We start from the raw sequence: 24980 nt of genomic DNA, 5'->3' as shown, positions 1-24980 counted from the left end.
TATTAGATACCTCTGTGGGTTTATGTTTTCTCTTAAAATGCAGAGCAGAATAGGTGTTTGTGCAAGGCCTGCATTAATCATTCCTACCTGAGCGGGCTGTCCTTATTTGCATTAAATACCAGTTTCTTCTGGGTATTCCCTGCAAATAATTCTTAAAACCTAGTTAAGTGGTAAAACATAGCATGTTTATCTTTGGGTAATTAGAAGAGAGAAAAGAAAATATGGTCACTTATGTTTTAATTATAAAAGCTGTTAACAAAAGCTACCCAGTTTTCCCTTGTAGGTACACAGTCATGGTAGGGAGGTGAATTCTGAATTTATAGACAGAGTAAGCAATATCTGACTTTTAACATCCCTTGTAGGGGGGTGGGGGATGCTGTGTACCAGAAGTACTCAGAATTAGCTTCCATAGAATCCAGGGTTTATTATAGGATAAGTCTTTTTCTTTTTTTTTGGGGGGGGGGATAAGTCCTTTTTTAAAGTGCTTATTTGGGGGCATCTGTGTGGCCGAGTCAGTTAAATGTCAGACTCTTGATTTCAGTTCAGGTCACGATCTCATGGTTTGAGAGTTTGAGCCCCGCCTCAGGCTCTGAGCTGATGGTGCGGAGCCCGCTTGGGATTCTCTCTCCCCCCTCTTTCTCTGCCCCTCCTGCAGCGTTCTCTCTCAAAAGAAACTTAAAAACAAAAAAAATTAAAGTGCTTATATGACACTTAATGTTACCAAAATTTGCAGAGAAACAAAAACAAAAACAAAACTGAGCGGTAATGAGAGCAAAAAAGATTTTTGAGAGGAGTATTTTATCACTGACCTTATCCATTCATGGTGATAATAAAGTAATACAAATTATGACTTTTTAGTTGGTTTTGCCACCATTTTTTAAATCCTCTACAGGGGATGTGCTTTCTTAGTACCGGCAAGCTGGACCAGTGAACTCCTCCTCCCCCTGGTCGGTCCCGGCAGGGACAGCCTGTCCCTGAGTGGCTGCGGGAATTGGGATCCATTGAGATCCAATGGGACCCATTGGGATCCATTGGGAATTGGGTGCGTTAAGGATTCTGCACCCAATCCCTATTGTGTGTGGTTTTTCCACACCACTGAGCTATTTGACACCAGCTGGGCGTCCTACAATTGTGCCCAATTCTGACCCTGTCTACCTGGAGATAACATCAGGGCTCAGTTCCGCAACACTGCCTTCTCCCTGACTTCAGACACCCACTGCCAGTCTAGATTGTCACCTGCTGCTTATGACGCACAGGCTCTAGTTGGCCGGTTCCAACGACCCCCTTTTGGGGTAGACTTAATTTGCTAGAGCAGCTCGCGGAACTCAGAAGCATTTTACTTACTAGATCACTGGTTTGTTACAAAAGGAGGTGACTCACAAACAGCCAGATGGCAGAGGAGCACAGGGCAACGCAGGAGGAAAGGTGCAGAGCTTGTGTGTCTTCTCCAGGCGGGTCATTCTCCCCGAATCTTCGCGTGTTCACCAACCCCCAACCCCCAAACCCCTTCCTTTGGGGTTTTTATGGAGACTTCTTTACATGGGCATGACTGATGAAATCAGTGGCCATTGGTGACTGAATTCCTCTCCCGCCCCTGTCGGTCCCCTCTCTTTAGGTTACCTAGGTACTTTCCAAAAGCCACCTCATTAACATAACAAAAGAAGTTTATCACTCCCATCACTTGGGAAATTCCAAGGGTTTTAGGAGCTCCGTGCAGGGAAGAAAACCAAATACATATTTTTCATTCAAAATCACAATATCACGCACCTCTCCCATTCTTAGTTCCTTGGGAAAATGGGCTAAGGCAGGAGTCATCGTATCCTTTTATTTGTTTTATTTTTGAAAGCCATAATTCCTTAAATAAAAATTCTCTAGTATTGTCAGATTTGAAAGAGATGGAAAGGGCGCCTGGGTGGCTCATTTGGTTGAGCGTCAGACTCTTGATTTGGCCTCAGGTCATGATCTCAAGGTCGTGGGATCCAGCCCCACATTGGGCTCCACACTGAGTGTTGAGCCTGCTTAAGATTCTCTCTCTCTCTCTCTCTCTCTCTCTCTCTCTCTCTCTCTCTCTCTCTCTCTCCCCCCCCCTCCCCTCCCCTCCCCCGCCATCCCCTGCACATATGCGCTCACGCTCTCTCTTAAATTAAAAAATAAATAAAAAGAGACATCAGACAAACTGCTGTTCTAGAATCTGTGCAGAGGAGCGGTGTGCAGGGGCACCTGGAAAACCACCTGAGCAGTCCGCGTGGGGAGTGTGCAGACTAGAGGCCAGGGGGACACCGGGTAGCTGGAGGGACTGCTTCCCTCCATGTAAACAGAGGGCAGAAGGCATTTCATACAAAGTCAGAGACCTGGATTCTAGCTAATAGCAGAGAAAATCTCTTCCAAGGGTGGACACACACTTGCTAGAAAGGTCCTCCGATTTATGCCCCTCCCTCTTTCTCATTTTCCACACACTCCAGCCCCGGAGTTTCGCAGTCAAGAGGATGATGGTGGGATGGCTGGACACGCACCCATTCTAGCTCCAACGTAAATTTAACTGTATGTCTTGTAGTTATTTGTCTCTTCAGGTTAAAGTGGATTAACTAGCTCTTCTCCACTTTGTGCCACGGAGATATTAATAGGTACAATTAAGTACCGAGCGTTGTGACTAAGAGCATAGACTGTTGACCGGGAGTTTTATCCCAGTTAACCACCTACACGTGCTTGGGCAAAGAACTTAATCTCTGAATCCATTTCCTCATCTGTAAAATGGGGAGAGTAATTGGACTCTCGACAAATGATACTAAGTTAACGTACATCAAGCCATCAGCCCTGTGCTTGGTACACAGAATATGTGTCTGCTCTCTTGGCAACACTCACCAGCATCATCCCGCAAAAACCCTGAGCGCTTCAGAAGCTGTTTAAGCGTTATTACAAATTCTGAGAACCATCAGGTATGTGGACACCGAGGCACCCCTGTTCCTTTACCTGGTCCAAAATCCGAAAGCCAGAACAGATAGTTAGAACTGTGTCTGTCAGAAGCTCTGGGGATGGTCCAAGCCAAATGTAAGTGTTTCCAGAGGACATATAAAATATTAACCACATGTTTGCAACACGGTCTTGGTCCGAACCTTCGGGTGTGAATTCAGCTGTCTGGGAAGGGTTTGTAATCTAAGTTGAATCCCCTGGGCTGACTTTAGACCCAGCAGAGGAGACAGTGATCAAATATAAGATGCGGCCCTCATCCCTTGGACTTCTGGCACCCAGAATCTGTGAAGGCGTTAACTTTCAAATGGAACGTGAAGTTCTGTTGACCAGACTCAGATATTCATGAAACCAGGGCAGTGTCTAGAAAAGTATCTGGTAAGCGTCCCAATCATACTTGATGTGTCAGTCATACGTGATATCCGTTTAAACCTTGGTGCATATTTGTAGGTGAATATCTGGCAAACGTGAAGCCTACTTACGTATAGAAAGGGTGCAAGGAGGGAGTTCTAAGACTGCTTGTATTTGCAGTGGTGGAGGCCACAGAGCTTTACAATGCAGATGACAAGGGATGAGGAGCTAACTTTTCTTTTCTTTTTTTTTTTTTATTTTTTAAATTTCTTTCAACGTTTATTTATTTTTGGGACAGAGAGAGACAGAGCATGAACGGGGGAGGGGCAGAGAGAGAGGGAGACACAGAATCGGAAACAGGCTCCAGGCTCTGAGCCATCAGCCCAGAGCCTGACGCGGGGCTCGAACTCACGGACCGCGAGATCGTGACCTGGCTGAAGTCGGACGCTTAACCAACTGCGCCACCCAGGCTCCCCGAGGAGCTAACTTTTCAAATCACTCTGTTACTGGACCTGTGTCCAGGGCTCTTGAGGGCTGTTGTCCTTGGCGCATGAAGGTCACTGGGTTGGGGTCTCCATCCGTATAGAGTTTAGGTCAGCAAGGACTCTCTCTCTCTCTCTCTCTCTCTTTTTTTAATGTTTATTTATTTATTTTGAGAGAGAGAGCAAGCCTGTGAGCATGGGGGAGGGGGAAAGAGAGGGAGGGAGAGACAGAATCTGTACTAATAGCCCAACGTGGGGCCAGATCTCGCTAATCGTGAGACCATGACCTGAGCCAAAACCAAGAATGAGATGCTTAACCAACTGAATCACCCAGGCACCCAGCAAGGGCTCTTCGAGGGAAAAAACAGACACAGACTAGATTTCATGGCATCTTAGGATGGTTAGGAGAGAACTGGAATCTTAACGTTTACTAAGGCTCTGGGAAGGTGCAGTGATACAAAGGAGTAAACGTGGTAGGTTTCACCTTTCCTGCCCCAACACGGAAGCCCTCGCTTCTCTGAGATCAAGACACCTCCTCTGGATGACACCAGCCTGCTCTAGTGCAGCTGTTTTTGGTTTTTCAGTCATTTGCAAAGAGAGAGGCTGATAGTAAAGAAAGCGTGGGTGGCCATAGTCCTCATACCCTGAGGCAATTTTTCTGCCTCTGTGACAGATCTTAAGAAATTTGGGGGCAGATAGATCTGGTTGAAACCTCATCGTATGACCTTGGAGAAGTCACCTAACCTGTACTAAAGCCTTCAAAGCGAGGATGATAGTTTCTTTGGGGTTATGTTGTAAGGATTTCATGAAATGAGCCCAGGACTCAACTGACAGCTTGGTTGTCTTTGGCTACAAGGGGTAGGTAGGGGTTATCAATTGGTGATTATTTTGGAAAGAGAAACACACACTGTAAGTCTCTTCTTTCAGAGCAAAAAATTATTTTCTAAAATGTGCCTGGGTATTATTTACAGAGCTGCAGCATTAGGACACAATTCTGATTTCTGACTTCCCCTTTTAATGTTGTATTGAAAACATTCCCTACGTTTCTCTGGCTGCTATTTTGAGTGGCTACCCTAAAGTCATCATTTATAGAACCATTATCCTCTTGGACTTTCAGGTGGTTTCTGTTCCTGCTTTTTATAGCTAACCATGACAATCAAACCTTTTGTGTGAATAGTTATTTTACTTGTTTGTTTATATTGGCAGACCTTCTATAGATGAGATCACTGGGTCAAATGTTATTAATATCTTTCGTGTTCTTGGTGCGTAAAATGTTGTTATATTGTTTTCATACATAAGGAATGTACCACTTTCAATGCTAGCAGCAGTGTGTGTGTGTGTGTGTGTGTGTGAGAGAGAGAGAGAGGGGTATGAGAGAAGGAATTCATTCATTCAGCTAAACCCAGGCAGCATGAGATGTAGTCCTCGAATATTAACTTAATAGGCATAAATGGTGTCTTGATTTTCATCTGTGTGCCTTCTTTGATTGCTAGAAAGAGTAACTTTATTATTCCAGTTACTTACACGTCTGTGTGTTTCTTATTTGTGTTTATTAGTCCAGTTACTTACACATCTGCATCTTCTCTTTCCCCTTCTATTCAAACAAACAGTCCTATTGACTCTGAATGGGGAATATAAGCTGTCCCTTTGTAGACGTCAAATGTTAAGGTTTATTATAGTTAGTTCTGGAAAACTATGCTGACTCTTATGTCTTTCTGTAGTGTAGTCTTTATGTTAAATGCGTCTCTTTCTCAACAGGTTGGTGACTCTTCAAACATGAAAGTAAATAACTCGACAGATTTACTTTTCATTTTTCCTTGGAGGTTTGCTCTCGGGCAGTTATGAGTTGTAAAGCCCCAATGGTTTTATAGTACTTAAGCATGAATATAATTCAAAAACCTAATCATAGAGGCAATCGCAACAAAGTCGAAATGAGGCCATTGTCACTGACAAGTGACTATGAAGCTTGACTGCAAAAACAACAGTGCTTTTTTCCTGGTAACTTTCGGTATTTATCATAAAAATACATTGTGGATTGAGGCTGAGTCTCTAAAGTAAACATTTGGGGGAATTCTGGCATTATTATCCTATGGGAACCGGTTCTAGTCTTTTGTTTACTTTTGTTTTTTTTTTTTTTTTCCCCATAGTTTTCCAGACAAAAGCATGGCAGCCCCACCCGGCCTTAATTTGAAACACATTTTTCCAGTTTGCCACCACCCTAATTCAGGCCTTTATTCCTCCTTGCTTCAGTGACATTCACACAAGGAGTGTTGTTTCTGAATGTGGCTGCGGAGGTAATACGACTCGAACTGCTTGGTTTTACAGATGACGAAACCATGACGGACGATGCTCGGTGTTCAGGGTGACCTCTGGCCAGTGTCCCTGCCTGGCTCTCACCTTCCGGGCCACCCACACTCCCTCCTCTATCAGATTAATCTTTCCAAAGCACCGTGTGGGTCATGTTCCTTTCCTTGCAGACTCCTTTGCTGGTTCCTCTGGCTCTCTGGAACAGAGCCTGGCCAAGCCCTCATGGACCAGGGAAGGGGACGCCAGACAGCCTTTGACCAGCTCTTCCCTTTGTACCCCTAAACCTCTCAGGTGGGCAGGTGCCTCACGCTGGATGCTGCCCAGCCTTCCCCCCTCCAGCTCTTCCTCCTCCCTGAAAACCTCTCCCCCGTCCACCCTGAGTGCTGGCTCGCCTATATGACTCCCATATTCCCAGCTCAAAACACCTAGAAGAGAGAGTTCTTGGTTTAAGTACACGCCTACGTGATAGAAACTGGGGAGCGTTTAACATTTTCCCACCCGTTGGTGTAGGAGAGATCACAAAGTTTGCTTTCTTTCGCTTGTCAGTGTCTCCATTTCTGTCGCTTAGGTTTTTCTCGTGACTGATGAGGCGCCCAGTTGGTGTGTGGCCGCAGAAAGCAGCGGCTGCTTGAAATAGGGGATCAGGCTCAGGAGTTTCCTGGACAGAACTTGAATTCCAGTCTGCAGCCACCTGTGTTGACCGAACCGCACGGTCTGTATGGCACAGACTTGGCCGTGCAGGCAGAGGGCTTGACTCTCATCTGACGTCACCGGGCCTAACACCCCCGGGCTTCACCACTCTCTTTGGTAAAAGGGCAACAAATGCGCCTGGCCGCACATCCCAGAATAAGTCCGTGATGACCGTGGGAGGCGCGGGGCGTGAAACTTACTTGGGGAGCTGTAAGAGGGCGCCTCATATTAACAGGAAGTAGCCGTCCTTGCTGGAGGACACCAGCCAGCTCATGACAGAGTTGGGACAATATCACCAAGAAATCCTGTTAAGTTGCACCAGGAAAAAGAAAAAAAACTGCCTTTCTCTGAGAAGTCAGAGTTCTTAGGTTTCCCCTGCACCTTTTGCGACGGTAGCCAGCAGAGCCGTGCATATGCGATGGTGGTCAGCTCCTTTGTGGCAAAGCGCTCCGCGGTGGACTTTCAGAGGAACCGAGAGCTTGACGCTGCGGACCTAGAGAAGCTTTGTCTTCTTTCTTTTTTTTTTTAAGTAAAAAAAAAAAAAAAAAGTTTGTTTATTTTTGAGCGAGATTGAGACAGAGCACAAGTAGGGGAGGGTCAGAGAGAGGGCTTGAACTCACAAACCGGGAGATCATGACCTGAGCTGAAGTCTGGTGCTTAACCGACTGAGCCACCCGGGTGCCCTCAGAGAAGCCTCTTCTATCCCGAGTAAAGGTCTTGGCTGATTGCCCCCCACGGTAGTGACATCAATGGTCCCTTAGTTTTATGATAGTTATTCCAGGCTTCCAGGCTTTCTAGGTTTTGGTTTAGGAAGAAATTTAAAAAAAGTTATATATATATGTGTGTGTGTATATATATGTGTGTGTGTGTGTGTGTGTGTGTGTGTGTGTGTGTATATGTATATGTGTGTGTGTATATATATGTGTGTGTGTGTGTGTATATGTGTGTGTGTGTGTGTATATGTGTGTGTATATATATATATGTGTGTATATATATGTGTGTGTGTGTGTGTATATATGTGTGTGTGTGTGTGTGTATACACACACACACACACACACACGCACACATATATAACCCCGTTTGTCCTAGGGACAGTAGAGTCCTGTTGCTTCGGTAACTGTATAAAGTTTAAGTTTAATCTAGATCTTAGATAAGCTTTATTATTATTGCTTCAAGAGATCGCCTAATTATATGTCCTCAAGCTTCTGGGATTTTACTCTCAAGAGTATCGGGCAGATTCCAAGTAGGGTGGGCACATGTCTAGTGCCAACTAGGATAATAGAGAAGGTTTCTGCCGCCCTCCTAGATTGGGCTCTTCTTCAGGATAACTGGGAAATAATCATGGCCGTATTTGTTACTTACCCAGAATCATTATTATTTGTGATCAAGGATATGCGTGTTAGTCCTCTCTTGTTCCAAAGTACTCCAAAACTTGGCAGCTTAAAGCAACACCCTTTTGTTAGCTCCCGGTTTTTGTGGATGAGGAATCCAGCACCACTTAGTGGGGTCCTCTGTTCCAGGGTCTCTCTCACAAGGGCGCAATTAAGGCATCAGTCCAGGCTGGGGTCTCATCTGAAGGCTAGAGTGAGGCAGGATCCACGTCCAAGTTCATGTGATTGTTGGCAAAATTCATTTCCATCCCCCACCCCGAAAAAAACCTTTTTTTTGCGGTTTTATTGAGGTATAATTGCCATATAACCTTGTTTTAGTTTAAGGTATACCATATAACGCTTTGATATAGGTATATACAACTATAAACTTAGTTAATATTCATCACCCTCATATACTTAGAATTTTTTCTTGTGATAACTTTTAAGATCTACTCTATTCATAACTTCCAAATATACAATACATATGGCCAGCTGTGGTCCCCTTGTTGCACATATTCATTTCAGTGGGGGTTGTTGGTCTGAAGAGTCCAGCTCCTTGCTGGCTATTGGCTGGAGACTCACTCAGTTTCTTGCCATGTGAGCCCCTCCATGGGACAGCTGCTTCATTAAAGCCAGGAAGGGGAGAGAGCTGGCTGGCAAGAAGAAGTCATAGTCTCTTGTAACCTAATCATGACTAAAACATCCCATTACCTGTGTTATATTAGGTTGGTTGAAAGCAAGGTGTTACGTCCAGCCCACGCTCATGAGGAGGGGGTTACGTGAGAGCGTGAACGCCAGGCGGTGGCATCATGGGAGGCATCACAGTATCTGCCTGCCAGAGTTGTAATTTATTATATTTAGTTTAGAACATATAATAAAAACATACATAGTATAGAAGACATAAAAATCTAATGCACAAATTTATTATATCATGATCTACATTATGTTAAATACTTTGCATTATCGTTAATAATATTAATAAAATTAATATATTAATTTAATTAAATTAATTTTATATTTAATATTTAATATAGTATATTAAATCAATATGGATTAAATATAATTAAGACACATCTTAGAAATACCCTTTCTTGTTGAGGGCTTTAAGAGCCATAAAAAAAAGATGATGTAGAATGAACAAAAATGAATTTTGTGACTCTTACTGTCTAATTGGACAGGAATCCAGTCCCACGACAAAGCTGTCATTGACCAGGCACACTTGGCCTTCCCCGGCCTCTGAGCCCCTTGCGTATGCACACAGATCATACCCTAGCCATGACAAAACTCAACTTTTTGTTCCTACTTTTTCTCCCTTTAAATCGAGAAACCTTGTGATAGCAGCAAAAGGTTGTGTTTTTGTTCCTGCTGACTTAAAGCTTTTATTGCAAAGCAGAAAGTTCATTCTTTTTGCCTGGGTTCTCTTTTTCTCACTCCTTTGGCACCTTCTCTCCCACAAAGGAATAAGGATTTCATTCATTCATTCATTCACTTTGCAGGTAGCTCGTAGCCAAGTATATAAAGGTGACAAGTGATGGGGTGTTAGGATCCAGGTTTGGAAACTCTGTCCTTCACCCCTTTTGTCTTTGGGGGTTTATGACCAAGAGGGCTGAACACAGCAGAAGGCAGGATGGAAGATGAAGTGCCACTTTATTAAGAGCTGGAAAAGACCCAAATCGAGCTCTGATATAAATGATGCCTCTTGGTTCCTCTCCTCCCCCACCATCTCCACTACCCTGTACTCTTTTTTAGGCAGGCTTGCAGAAAAGTCTGGAGTCTGCTAACTGGACAGGGACAGAACAGGGAGAGAGGAGGATGGTTGCCAGGAGGCACAGCCCATCCTTGCGTGTTGCTCTCATGGAGATGGCAAGGTGGGGAGCAACCCACACACTACCTGACTTTAAACTCAGGTAATGGGATCACATGACCCCCACCCCCCACTACTTAGGGCTGCAGGCTCTGATCGGTACTTGTATCAAGGCCCCTTTCTTGGGAAGGAGCAAGTGGAGGGGACGGACGAGGAGTTGTCCCCTGTGGCAGGTGGATGTTAAGTCTTTGTTTTGCACATCCATCTCTCAAGGAGTCTGAAAAGAACCTGATGGAAACTAGCATGTATATCGTACCTACTCTCTGTGGGCTGTCTCTAGGGGCTTTTACAACCTTCAGTTATCAAAAGGAATTCTCACAGTATTTGGAAGGTAGATATCCCCTACCCTTCTTTCTCTGTCTCTCTCTCTCTCTCTCCTTTTTTTTTTTTTACACATGAGAGAAAGGAGCTTCCAAAATGTGAAGGAATCCACCCAAGTTATAAAGTAGTGAGTGGTACAGTTGGGAATGGAATCCAGACCCATATTCTTTCCAATAAACCATGCTGCTTTTCAGATTAAGCAGGAGCTGAGTGAGAATAATTTCTAAAGATCATGTGACCAGAACAATCCTTGAATGCTATATCCCTTTGATGAATTAAAAAAAAAAATTCTGATAAATCTTTTGCCTACTTGCCCTAACATCTAGTCCCACTAACTTTGGACGCCTTGGTTGATTATTGTCCAACTAACTTTGGACGCCTTGATTCCAGAGAAATACCACCCTGCACCGGGTACGGCTGTGTTAGTAGACACACGATCACCACTCGCTCATGCGACGAGGGAGACGATGGTCTGTTGGCTGGGCCAGCGTGTGTCCTCTCCAGTTACACAGCTTGCAATAATTGAGACCCTACTATTCCCAGTCAATAGGACAACTGTATTAGGGGCATTTTCCCACCACTGCCCCTGGTCGTTTGTTTCATATTCCCAAACCAGGCCCGATTTACCCAGGTCGGTGATGATTTCCTCCGGTTGTGAGCCTTTGATATTAAGCACTTGTTTCGCCGCTGTCTCTTAGTATCTTAGTCCTTAGTCCTTAGTCCTTAGTCCTTAGTCCACAGGTCAACGGACTTTTTCTGTAAAGAGCCAGATAGTAAATATTTTACAGTCTGAGGCCATATGGTGTCCATCACAACCATTCAACTCCGCTATGGTATAAAAGCAGCCATTGACGATACAATGAGGAATAAGCAAGGACGTGTTTGAATAAAACTTCATTTGCAAAAACGGATGGTCGGCCGAACCTGGCCTGTAGGCTGTAACTTGCGAACTCCCCTCCGGACTATAAACCCCCTAAGGGACAGAGGCAAAAGGGCCTCCTGTGTGTTATATGTCATATGTCATATGTCATACTTGTCATATGGCAGGTGATAACAAACATATGTTATATGTTATATGTCATATGTCATACTTGTCATATGGCAGGTGATAACAAAGAAAGATCAGGGCTCAACTTCAATACCTTCAGTGCCTTCCCACAGGCTGATTTAGTTTTGTGTAGGTAGTAAAATCTTAGGCAATAAGTTTTCAGTGGCCTTGATAGAGTGAGACTCCTAAAAATCTCCACTGTGTACAACTTCCGAACGTAGAAGTTTTTATTCGCTCTTATCATTGCCGTCAACTTTCCCCCTTCATCCAGTGACTAATTGAACTCTTTTACGGTGTGGTGGGTAGGAGCTATGGAGAGATGGTAAAGATATCTTTGTTTTTGGTAGAAGATTACTCTCTAAATCCTTGAGGGCTTTATCAAAAGTGAATTTGTTCTTTCCCCCCAAATCTTTGAGTGGCAACTAGAGGGTAGGCACTGAGTATTCCCAGATGGGACTCTGTTCTTGCAGAGTTTGTAGTCTCGTGGAAGAGGCAGATGACAAGTGAAAGCAAATGTATATTTAAAAATCGTGGTAAGTGCTAGGAAGGAAAGAGAAAAGTAAGTGTTTTGGAGATTGGTGGTGGTAGGAAGAAGAGGGCAGATACCTCTTTAACACCATCAGTGAAAGTGGATATTGAATTTGAGAGCTAAAGACTGAGAAATAATAGCCATGAAGAGAACTGAGAGAAGAGCTTTTCAGGCAGTAGGAAGGGCATGTGCAAAGGCCCTGAGGCAGGAAAGATTTCATTTGCTTAAGCTGAAAGCAAGGCCACGGGGCTGAGGATTAGTGAGGAAGAAAGAAGTTGTAGGAGGGCTCCCAGAAGTTGGGGGAAAGCTTGGATTAAAAGAGTAGTGGGAACCCATAGTATATTGATCTGCTTGGGCTCCCGTAGCAAAATACTACTGACTAGGTGGCTTAAACCGTAGACATTTATTTTCTCATATTTCTGAAAGCTGGAAGTCCAAGATTGAGGTCCCAGTAGGGTTAGTTTCTGGGGAGTCCATCTTCTTAGCTTGTAGGTGGCCGTCATCTTTCTGTGGCCCTTCCTCTGTGCGTGCACAGAAAGAGAGAGAGAGCTCTGTGACGTCTCTCTCTCGTCTTGTAAGGACACCAGACCTGTCAGATTAGGGTCCCACCCTTATAAAATTATTTACCTCTTTAAAGGCCTGATCTCCCCCACACAGTCACATTGGGGGTTAGGGCTTCAGCCTATGATTTTTTGAAGGGGACACAGCTTTGCCCCTAACACGTAGGAAGGGTCTAAGCAGGAGAGTGGCAAGAAGTTGATTGGAAGCTGTTCGGAAGTTGATTGTAGGCGTGTAATTAGAGTGTATTTGCAGCATTGCAGCAGAGAGGTGATGGCAGTGTGGATTAGGGTGGTGGCCTTGGAGACGGAGAGGCAGGAGTGGACGGGAGGTGTATGTTCAGGCAGAAATGATTGGCCTTGCTGTGTCTCGTGGCTGTCACGTATAGTTTACTTACCTGGATCCCTGAATGACCTGGTAGTCTCCAAAGGGTCTGTTCCCAGTGCCTGGGTGGTAGTCAGCCCCTGGCAGGTGCTTCATGAGGGCTGGGCAAGTGCACACAGGGCTGCAGTGTGCTGCAGGGGTGGTAAGGGACACAACGAAGTTTCCAAATCCACGTTCTAGACAGTGCCTGCCTTCTTCACATCGTGGCTTAGAGCAGGAAAGTGGCTTACGTCACTCAGGGCTTCAAAGAGAGAATTTCTTCCCAGTTTTTCTCTGGCCGTGCTCTGATGAGAGAGCTAAATGGTTCCCATGTGTGTCTGCATTTTACACACACACACACACACACGCACACACACACTGCAGAGAACTTCCACTCAGCTCAGAGCTCTGCTTTCCAAGCAGCCCACACAGTCTGGCCTGGGGTGGATGTTCCAGTGCTGAGCTGGCCGGTTATGCAATGCCTTTGCTCACCCTGGATCCCATCCTCCTGGCTGTTGAATCCACTCCTTGGTGTCTGTCTCCTCCCTCAACCTCGAAAGACTGGATCCAGTCTTAATGTGGGAAATAAGCACTTAGACACTTGGCCGTAATAATGATGAGGGAACCGATCACGTACAAAATGTTTCTAGAATGCGCTTAACGCCCCTGACCTGGACACCTAAAAATGGTTAAAGTGGTTAAGTTTGTGTTATGTACTACAATAAAAGAAAAATTGTTTCTATAATGGTGCTTTCAGACTCATTAATATCGTACATGTCCCTGTAACGGAGACATGAGATCCTAACTTAACGCCACTTAGCAGCTGACCCTCAGTGTCCTTATCTGGAAGATGGGACAGTATTATCGATCTCACAGGGTGGTCCTGCTTGAACCACTTCCAGTATTTTTGTTCTGAAAGATTGTTGGCCAAAGTTTTGCCGTTAAGAGCTTGGGAATTTTAAAGAGAGTGTATTAAATTTAAATAGCAGCTAAAGCATGGGTGGCAGTATATTACAAAACCACAAACGAGACATGTATGGAACCCCGAGATAGAGTTATTTACTAGCGCACAGAAAATTGGGAGAGCAGGAAAATGTTTCCTTCTGCAGTCAAAAGGTTTTTAAACGGAATCCGACTGTGCTTAAGTGTAGTCCTATAATAAATAGTCTAATGTTTTACCTCCTGGTGAGAGGCAGATACAGTTTAGAAGTGATTTCAGGAGATGGAAATGCACGAAGGGATAAATCCCCACACCATTTCATTTGTTATTATAAAGGACATTTTTTCTAGTTCTGGAAAGAATTGAAAATCACGATATCACGTTTGCGTACTTTCTGTCGTGTTAGCACTGTATTGGGTATTTACTGTATGCTAGGTACTGAATCGAGCACTTGACATGGGTCATTTCATGTAAAGGATGCGTGACAATTGTTGACGTTTTGGACAGTGAATAAATGTCTGAGTAACTGGGACTGTTCTATACATACGGATTGTTAACCCACCTTTCAACTCAACATGTTTGGACTTTTCCAGCGTCATTAAAAACGCTTCGGGTCATGATCTAAATTGGCTCATAGTGTGACGATATCACAATTTATTTACACAGTTACCAAGCATTGGACACCCAAGTTGCTTCTGGGTTTTATGGTCGTAAATAATATTGGACAAAATATATCTATATTATAAATATATAATATATGATAATACATATTAATAATAGATAATATAAATATTTAAACATTTCATACATGTTCAATTATGGCTATAAAACGTCACAGGTCCAAGATGCTAGATTTGGTACAAAGCATGCCATCAGCTAAGTAGTTCCACTCACGGCAACTAACCCTTGATGAAAACGAATAAGACGCTGTAACAGAAGAGTAGTATATAGAAGATCCCTCCTTGGAAAGCAATTGTTTTGCTGCAAATTTTTTTTTAAGTAAGCTGTACACCCATCATGGGGCTTGAACTCATGACCCCGAGATCAAAAGTTGCATGGTCTACTGATTCAGCCAGCCAGGCGCCCCTTTGTGGCACGTTTTTAATAATTATTGTGCAAGCTATTCAGAGAGTTGTGGTTTTCTCCTCTGTAGAGTAGGAATAACAATAGTACCCTCACCAGGGTCGTGTGGGAAGTTTCAAGGAGCCAATGTCGGTGAAGCTGTGCATGCAGGGCCTGGAGTCCAGTTAACGCTATATAAATGTGAGCTGCAGTTATTAACAACGTCAGGTACATGGCAATATGATGCTTATATAAATAACGCCAGGCTGCATGGCTATCTTCATGTGACCCATGGTAGTTGTGTAAATATTTTCCTAATATGACTACAGTTGTGCTTATCACTTGTGCATTCACTTTAAACAGCAGCATACACACAAGCACAAATTCCAGATACAGGGTGTCGGTGGGGGTAGTTAGGGAGAGAGGTGAGGGAGTGCTCCCAGGAAGTAAAAGGTGAGGATCTAAGCCTTAAATGTATCACAGAGTATGGGGTGCCTGGGTGGCTCAGTCGGTTAGGCGTCCGACTTCGGCTCAGGTCATGATCTCGCGGTTGGTGAGTTCGAACCGCCCCCCCCCCCCCCCCCCCCCCGCCACATCGGGCTCTGTGCTGACAGCCTGGAGCCTGCTTCGGATTCTGTGTCTCCCCCTCTCTCCGCCCCTCCCCTGCTCATGCTCTGTGCCTCTCCATAATAAATAAACGTTAAAATTTTTTTTTAATATATCACAGAGTAAAAGCTCAGAATATTAGCATTAGGGGAAACCAGATGTCCTAGGGCACTGTGTCTCAAACTTTGCCAGCAACCCGCAGTAAGAAATGCAATTGCATTAAGACCTACAATGCAAATAAATGTGTGTGTGTTTCATCAGACGGTTTCATCCAACAGTACTGACTCTTACGACGCCTGCTGTGCCCCGATGCTTTATTAGCTGTTTCATTTTATTTTAACGTTGGTTATGACTTAAGTTTATTTTGCTCGGTAGAGACCCGCAATTTGAAATACTACCTTAAAGCTTGTATACGCTTAAAAAAAAAAAGTTTGCAGCTACATTTTTGTTCTTAATTCTTGCTCAAGCATGCAATCACTAATGAATGGTTTTCTTCCTTTTTTTTTATTTTTTAAAAAGTATAATTTATTGTCAAGTATGTTAGCTAACATACAGCGTATGCAGTGTGCTCTTGGCTTCGGGAGTAGATTCCCACGATTCATCGCTTACATACAACATCCAGTACTCATTCCAACATTGATTTTTTTAATGTTCATTATATTTGAGAGAGAGAGAGAGAGAGACAGAGAGACAGAGAGACAGAGAATGAGCAGGGGAGGGGCAGAGAGAGAGGGAGACACAGAATCTAAAGCAGGCTCCAGTCTCTGAGCTCAGAGCCCATCGCGGGGCTTGAACCCACAAACTGTGAGATCATGACCTGAGCTGAAGTCAGATGCTTAAGCAACTGAGCCACCCAGGTGCCCTGTGAATGGTTTTGTTCTTATTTGCTTGGTAATTTGAACTTTGGGGTCATTGTTCAGACACACTTGCACGTTCATTTAAATTATGTTCCGTTAAAAGGGCATTGCTACTGGGCGCAGGCAGAAACTGGGCGCGAGTCATAACTCACTCTGGTTTCTCTTTCTTTTAAACCAGGTAGTTCCAGTTTGCCAGCAGGATGAGTTCTGAAAGAGACTCAGAAACGACATTTGAGGAGGATTCTCAGCCGAATGATGAAGTGGTTCCCTATAGTGACGATGAAACAGAAGATGAGCTCGAAGACCAGGGAGCTGCGGTTGAACCAGAACAGAATCGAGTCAACAGAGAAGCAGAGGAAAACCGGGAGACGTTCCGAAAAGGTAACCTCACTGGGACCGGAGACTGGGTCCCATCCTTGTCTGTCCTCACTGGGCAGCGACCACAGGTGCACAGGATGGCCAGTCCGTGTTAGGTTGGCCAGGAGATATCTTCCTCCTCTTCGGACACAGCTGGGAGAACGGGGGCAATGGGCTTGGACAACAGTGGGTTCGGACGCTTCGTCCCCAGCATGCAGGGCTGGTCGACCCACCTGACACGTTCTGTCCAGAAAATGGAAGGTGTTGGTTGGTGTCTACTTTTAGGAGGGACTTGTATGCGGAGGAATTTGCTTGTTACTGCACCAGGAAGCTTGGAGTTGGCACACCTTTGGTTCAGCCGTTTGTGAATATGATGCGGTGTGGGCTGCTTGCTATGAGGGGCAACGGCAAACAGCCCTACCTGCCCAGAATCAGGGCAACTTCGAGGCCCGGTCTGGACCAGGGGTCAGGGTCAGACAGTGACTGTTTTAGGCTCTGTGTGCCACACAGGCTCTGTCACAACGACTCAGCTTACCAATAGTTCTTAAAAATAGCCGTAGACAGTCAGTCCTTGAGGCCACAGCGGAGTGTACCTTACTTTTATGAGGATGCTTTTCCCGCTGTGGCTTTTCTATTTCGTTTTCCGCTGGTTCTCCCACCCTGGCAAGAAAATGTGGTCTCTCCCTGTGGCGGTTGTGCTCCATGAGGAAGCTGAACCTTTTCTCTTCGGGCCCCAGATTTGCTCCAGGTGTCAGGTTCAAAATATTTCTTCCATGGTCTCTCAAATTCCAGCTGAATAACTTTAGATTCTCATTTCTAGGAATCTCCACGAAATTACTGTTTCTGACTCTCTGGATGCTGCCTCCACAGCCTCAGTCAGAATAACCTCTGGTTCTATCTGGCTTCCCCAAAGTCTCTGTCACTGCCCTTCTGTCCTCCCAGATCCCCCAAAGTCTGCTTACTTTGTGTCACTCCTTGCTCCCCTCGTTTTTGCTGCCGGGTTCTGCTCCCTGGTCAGCTTGGGGTTTTTTTTTGGTTTTGTTTTGTTTTGTTTTTCAAACTGTTTCACCGGTAGAGAGAGCAACATGCATGAAATGAGACTTTGGGGATGATTCCTCCTGCTGTGGTCAGAGGCTGCCTCTCTCCAGCTCTCCCATGTAGGGAGGATCTCCATGGGGGAGAACATATGTCCAAATGGGTCCCGTCCTAACCTGGGCCCCAAAACCGGGCAGGCCATTGATCTATGTATACCGTTTGCCGTCCTTAGTTTTCTGCATCAAACATTTAGAACGATCAGAACTTACTGTAGATTTCCGGCTATCATTTTAAGCTGTCGAATGTTAAGCTTAAGCGCTTTTCTGCCTTGAAGCAGAAGGTATGAAAATCACGGTAGCTGAGCTAAATTAAAATGGAATCACTGCCAGTCTGAACAGGAAATGTGGCCTCTGTATAACAGGCCCAGACTGGATGTTCGAATGGGGATAAAGCTGAAGGAGCCTGACAAATTAGCGGGGAGTTCTAGCTGGCTGCCTCACATCATGAATACGGTGTTTCTTCCTCATTCTTTCCCCCGCTGAACTTCTAAGTTGCCTGTCACAGTCTTGGAATCGCTATCAGATGTGGATATCTGATGAGCTGGCAGAGAACCGGCTCTGTGGGGTTCAAGGTGAACTTTGCTGTTGGTGCTTGGTGCCACGCTATCAGCTGTGTGGTCCGGGACGTAACAAAGGACCGGGGTTGGGTGCCTGCAGAAATGTCAGAGAAGCACGTACTCGGTGGGAACTCTCACCTCTGGTTTTTTTCCAACTCTACCTTCACATCCAGGTTCTCAGGGCCCTTTCCTGATCGTTCAGTCTGTAGGTCATCCCTCTTGTAGATTTCTACCGTCGGAACGCAGGTCGCCAGGGAGGCCAGACTTGATCTTGGCTCTTCATGGTCTCTTCCAGTGGTGGCTTAGATTTCTCAGGGAATCTGGTGTGTCTCATTTCTTTTTCTTTTCTTTTCTTTTCTTTTCTTTTCTTTTCTTTTCTTTTTGAAGATTTTATTTTTACGTAATCTCTATATCCAATGTGGGGCTCGAACTCACAGCCCCACGATCAAGAGTTGCACGCTCTGCGGACAGAGCCAGCCAGGTGCCCCTGCTCGTTCTCATTTCGTAAAACTCCTGTCAAACAACCTTGCTTGTGACTTTTAGAAACACACCTCTACCTGCCCTTCCCCAAAGCACAGAAGACATTCAGTAAGTGCCAGACCTCTCTCCTGCATTCCTTCTCCTGCCCTGCACGCCCCCCAACAGGTCTGCTTCCTCCCCTCCTCCCTCCTTCCATCCTTTCCTTTTTCCTCTGCACCCCTCCTTCTCCCTTCTTAATTGTTTTTCATATTTTCAGTCATTTTCCCAGTTAAGGTCGGCGTCGCTCCTTTTTAAATGACCCTCTGTCTGTCTTGACATTTTCCATGAAGGATAGTTTTCTCCAAGGAATTAATTCTTTAGAAACCAGAGCGTGAGTCACTCTGTGACGTCCTGTCAGGCTGAGGAACACCAGAGGCCAGGGCACTCTGTAGCAGAACAGGGCCTGGGAGTGCATGAACCACGTTCATCTCTTCAACAGCATCCTCTTAGGGCAGAAAGTTGGTTTTTTAAAGATGCCCTAGGGGCGCCTGGGTGGCGCAGTCGGTTAAGCGTCCGACTTCAGCCAGGTCACGATCTCACGGTCCGTGAGTTCGAGCCCCGCGTCAGGCTCTGGGCTGATGGCTCGGAGCCTGGAGCCTGTTTCCGATTCTGTGTCTCCCTCTCTCTCTGCCCCTCCCCCGTTCATGCTCTGTCTCTCTCTGTCCCAAAAATAAATAAACGTTGGAAAAAAAAAAAAAAAAAAAAAAAAAAAAAAAGATGCCCTAGCCCAGCTGAGTTAAGCAAGCGTTCTGAGAGCTCCATTATGCATGCTTTTCAGTTGAAGGACGTTTGTTGTGAGCTGTGAGGCTCCAGAACAAGGGTGAGTAAACGCGCTGTTAGAATGTGCCACAGAGGAAGAGCTAAACCCACCGATTTTGCTGGAGTAATTTTACCCTGAGTTTACTTTGAGCAAGGATTGGGAAGAATAAGTGGGAATGTTTCCCATGCTACGGGATGAACCCTCGTTTCCTGATGAGCACACGGGAGCAGTATTTCCCAGTGTGCATCCTGGGAAACCCTTCTTTTGCAGATGCGCCAGGGCACAAAGATTCTCTAGCCCCTGAGACCGGAAGCTCCGAATTCTTTAACCTCTTCTTGGAGTTTAAGGTTGTCCATTAGCTGAAAAGGATCCAAGAAATTCAGGCACGAAAGAAACCAGTTCAAGGGCGCCTCGGTGGCTCACTCAGTTCAGCGTCCAACTCTTGGCTCAGGTCGCGGTTCATGGGACGGAGCCCCCCATCAGGCTCTGTGCGGACAGCATGGAGCCTGCTTGGGATTCTCTCTCCCTCCCTCTGCCCCTCCCCCGGCTCGTGCACGTGCACTCTGTCTCTCTGTCTCTCTCTCTCAAAGTAAATAAAGATTAAAAAAAAATAATAAGCCAGTTTAATTTTATTCGGCCACAGGTTCCTAAAATCCCTTGACTCTAGAATGCTGTGGAGTTTTTTAATTTGCCTTTTTTTTTTTTTTAAAAAACCATCCCACCCATCCTGGTGTCCGCTAGGTCAACTCAATTCTGTGCCGGCCAGGAACCAGCTTAGAGATGAAGCCCTTGGGAATAAATAAATGCTCGGGATAGCACTGGATCAGTGCAGACTGGCCCTTTCTTCCGAGCCTGGGGATGAATGAGAAGGCTGTCTCCTGCCTCCCAGGGAGCACTGCTTTCTGACCTCTCCCATCTTCCTGCTCTGCTGGCTCACAAATCACGGATGTGCTCACAGCTTCCCTGTCCTACCACAAATTCTTGCCTGAATCCCGCCTTCTGCCACAGTTGGTGTCCTGTCTCCTGTTCTCTTGGCCAAGCTTCTGGAAACCCATCTCTCTCGTACTGCATCCTCTTGGGCCCCTGGATTCCTCCCCTCCATGGGCTGCCCTCTGCCCTCCGCGTAATGCTGTCTTAAAAGTCACCAAGAACCCCAGTGCCAAGGCCAGTGAGCTTTCTGTCGGCCATCATATTCCAACCTGTTTTCCCCGAAGTGCTTGACCTTTGTAACAGTCTCTCCTTGGAGAGTGCTGACCTTGGCAGGAGACAACACCCTCTTGCCCAGCACCCCTCCTGTTTTCTTGTTCCTTTTGAAGAATGTTCACAACCCTCCTTCGTACTCCATTCTCTCTCTACGGGGCTTCCTTGAGCAAGCTAACTCCCTTTAACCTGCTCACCTACCACATCTCTGCGTCACTCTGACAGGCAAGGTGCGTGGTGAGGAAGAGGGAGGACGCTGGACCGCTTTCTAGCTCTGTGACCTTGAGGAAAGGACTTCTCTCTGTGCCTCAGTGTCTCCATCCATGAAATGGGCACAATGTAGTTGTGAAGGTTAAATCAGAAAATAAAATGGGGCACGTGGGTGGCTCAGTTGGTTGAGCGTCCGACTTCAGCTCAGGTCATGATCTCCCGGTTCGTGAGTTCGAGCCCCGCGTCGGGCTTCGTGCTGACAGCTCAGAACCTGGAGCCTGCTTCAGATTCTGTGTCTCCCTCCCTCTGCCCCTCCCCTGCTTGTGCGCACACGCGCTCTCTCTCAAAGAATAAAAAAAGATTAAAAAACAATTTTAAAAATCAGAAAACAAATGTAAAGGATTTAGCACAGCTTCAGGCACACAGTAAATGCTCAATAAATAGTAGCTCTTATTCTCCACTACCCCCTCTGGCCAGTTCCTCCCTTAATGTCTTCCATATCAAAGTGAAAGTGTCTACCCTGCCCTATCCTCTCCTCTCATCTGTCCATCATCGAACCTTCTTCTCGACCCCTCTACTTTCTTTTGGGGCACTCAGATTCTCCTGGACCCCCAAGGTTAAAGCTGTGGGCTCCTTCTTTTAAACAGCGCCTTCTGTCCCCACATCCAAGGATGATGAATGGTTGGAGAGGCGGATGGGATAAAGAACAGTTCATTTTCCCACCAGTGAATTTGCCCACATATTGAGGAAAGTTGGGGTGATTTAGGGTCAGTCACCCCTGCCTCTGCCATCTTCTAAGCCTTTCCCATGAACACAGCCTTCTCCAGTCTTTTTGTTCGCGGACCTGCGGACTCTCATGCCACTCCCACATCTGCTCTCCTGGGCCCCCGTGGTTTCTCAGGTGAAGCTGTGGGTCTGGGCTGAAGTAGGGCAGTCTACCTGCAGGAGGTCAAGGCGCAAGTCTCTCGAAACAGAGAAGGCAGAAAACTGTGGAAAAGTTAACCCCTGCACACGTACAGCCGCAGGGACAAAGCTAAAGCTTGCAGAAAGAGCCTCACTCATGCAATGACTTGCTCTCCTAATGGACGGACCTGTGGTTCTGCTCCAAGGGCTGGGACGCAGGAGCCTGCCCTGCTTCCTTGTGAAAAAAGGTTGCCTGGGCTGCCAGATGAGAGATGAGGAGGAGCTCATCAGGGGAAGGGAGAGGGGAGGCAGGAGGGTCCTGAGTAGGGGACCACATACAGAGGCTCCACGGCAGGAGGAAGGCGGTACGCCTACCACACGCAGAGGAACTGAAAGCCTGGGGAACAAGGCGGTTATGACAAGAGGAGGTCACTGTGGGCTTCCCCACCAGCTTTTCAGCACCTCTCCCAGTGACACTTAAAAACTGAGTGACTGGGGCGCCTGGGTGGCTCAGTCAGCTAAGCGTCTGACTTGGGCCTAGGTCATGATCTCGCTGGTCCTGAATTCAAGCCCCGTGTCAGGCTCTGTGCTGACAACTCAGAGCCTGGAGCCTGTTTCGGATTCTGTGTCTCCCTCCCTTTCTCTCTGCTCCTCCCCCACTCAAACTCTGTCTCTCTCTCTCTCTCTCAAAAATAAATAAACATTAAAAAAAATTTAAAAATTGAGTGACTATGATAGAGAACAAATGGAGGATTGATCAGGGGAAGAGGGTTGGGGGATGGGCTAAATGGGTGATGGGCATTCAGGAGGGCAGTTGCTGGGACGAGCACTGGGTGTTGCATGTAAGTGATGAATCACTAAATTCTACACCTGAAACCAGTATTACACTACATGTTAATGAACTAGAATTTAAATTAAAACTTGGAAGAAAAGGTACAGTTTGTAGACACCCTGCCCACCAAAAAAAAACTCAAAAGCTGAGTGACTCGTTGTCTATTGCCCATCTTCCAGCTAAGCTGTAAGTGCTACAGGGCCCAGGGGCTAATCTGTCTTGTGCCCCGTTGGGGTCAGGGCGCCGGGCTGTGTGCCTGGCGCATTGGAGAGGCTCAGTGGGCATTTGTGATTGAACATGTCAGAGAGCTTCACAGGTATGACTAGGGAACCAGGTGAGCGCTTCAGCGGCCTTCCCTGGTCAGGGAAGGCTTCCTGGAGGTGACAATGCCTGAGCTGAGTCCGCAGGAAGTATGAGAGGTAAATCAACCCCAGTGGTGTCAGGAGCGTGGTGTTCCAGGCTGAGGCACCTTGAAGGGAGGCTCCAAGGAGCTGAGCATTCAGGGAACAGAGAGTCAGTTTTGGAACCTAGATGATGGGCCATGCTGGACTTTGGACATGCTGAAAATAACATGGCTAGATGTGCAGTAGCCGCCTCCCACTGCGGCTTCTCCATGGTCTTGCTTGCTCCTCCCAGTCTGGCCTTCATGGGGGACAAAGACTTCACTGCACGTGGGATCTGATGCCAGCTCCTTCCATGTGGCTGACGACTCCTCCCCCTTCGGCTCTCGGTGTTGTCTCACTTCCTTAGAGAAGCCTTCTCTGAGCCCCAGCCTGGAGCAGACCCCCTGTAGTATGAGCTTTCCTTCATACCCGTGAGGGCACTTATGATTATGTCCTTGAATGACCGTGTGACTCTCTCCCACTAGACTGTTGACTTCATGACAATTGGGGCCATGTTTATTCCATGCAAAGCACATAATAGTCACCCAATAAATATAGTGGGTACATGGATTTATTTTAGAAATCCCATGTTGGCAAGAGCAGGGAGAAGGGAGTAGACAATAGTCCAAGAAAAACTGGTGAGGACCTAAACCAAGATGGCCGGGATAGAGAGAAGGAGACAGATCATGATGAATGTTAGGGATTTGGGGGCACCTGGGTGGCTCAGTCACTTAAGTGCCCAACTCTTGATCTTGGCTCAGGTCATGATCTCCCAGTTGGTGAGATTGAGCCCCATGTCTGGCTCTGTGCTGTCAGCACTACTTGGGATTTTCTCTCTCCCTCTCTCTCTGCATCGCCCCCATTCACACACACGTGCTCGCTCCCAATCAATCACTCAATCAATAAAATTAAGAAAATGTTAAGGATTTGACATTCACAAGTCCCATTAGATCTGAGGGTCAAGAGAAAAGGAGGCCTGAGGAATAACTTCTGGCTTAGGTGCCCTAGGGGATATTCCAAGTTATCTACTGCTGCATGAAAAACCACTCCAAACTTACTGGCATAAAATCATCATCATGATGTTCACAGATTCTGTGAGTCCGGAATTCAGACAGGACATGGTGAGTGGTTTGTTTCTGCTCTAGGATGTCTGGGCCCTCAGCTGTGAAGGCTTGAACAACTGACATGATTTGAATCATTTGGGGCCCGGAATCGTTTGGAATCTTCTTCACTCACGTCTGACACCTGAGCTGGGTAACTCAAAGGCTCAGCCGTGTCTGTAGATGGGAGCATCTCTGCGTGGTTTGGGCATCTCTATGGCACTGGGCTGCAATGGAGGGTCCCATGAGGGGGGCCACCTGAAGAACGAGCACCCGGAAAGGTCAAGATCAAAGCAGAAGCTGGTTGCAGAATTCAGGCAGCCTCACTTGTGCTGAGCACCTCTTGGTTACGAGAGAGTCACCGAGGCTAGGTCTGATTCAAGGGAAGGGAAATTAGATGCCGTTTGTTGATGAGGTGTAAGAAGGTTACATTGCAGATTGGAAGATATTGTTGCAATGGCCTTCGGAAGTGCTTTCTGTGAAGGTGGATAACAGAGCCGTTTGTAGGGATGAGTAATGCAGGGGGAGGGCCCATCGTAGGTCAAAGAGAGAGCTGTTGTTTTGAGCCTCACTAGTTTGGGATATCGGTGAGACATCCGCTTGTGTTGCTGGGTACCTGGCAGTTAAAAATATTTGATGAAGTGGTAAGAAATGACTTAGAATGGAGTAGCCTTGTTGCTGGGAAGTGATAGCTTTTCAAATCCTTAACCGCGCGGTGATAGACAGCACTGAGCTTCGGTTCCCAGACTG

The 24980-nt window shown here is 46.2% G+C and overlaps 1 protein-coding gene across 3 annotated transcripts in view; it reads left to right on the top strand.

Annotated features, from left to right (window-relative positions):
* The window catches only part of ATP8B1 (ATPase phospholipid transporting 8B1), a 128665-nt gene that overhangs the window by 46417 nt on the left and 57268 nt on the right, over nt 1-24980 (top strand). For all 3 annotated transcript variants that reach the window (XM_045459227.1, XM_045459229.1, XM_045459228.1), the window contains exon 2: nt 16494-16696. In XM_045459227.1, coding sequence (XP_045315183.1) covers nt 16516-16696 — 181 coding nt within the window. In that variant the 5' untranslated portion in view covers nt 16494-16515. The remainder of the gene's footprint in view (nt 1-16493; nt 16697-24980) is intronic.

The sequence above is a fragment of the Leopardus geoffroyi genome, chromosome D3 (assembly GCF_018350155.1).
Source record: "Leopardus geoffroyi isolate Oge1 chromosome D3, O.geoffroyi_Oge1_pat1.0, whole genome shotgun sequence".
Classification (NCBI taxonomy): Eukaryota; Metazoa; Chordata; class Mammalia; order Carnivora; family Felidae; genus Leopardus; species Leopardus geoffroyi.
The sequence above is the reverse complement of the archived record's forward strand: the minus strand, read 5'-3'. Positions and strand labels throughout refer to the sequence as shown.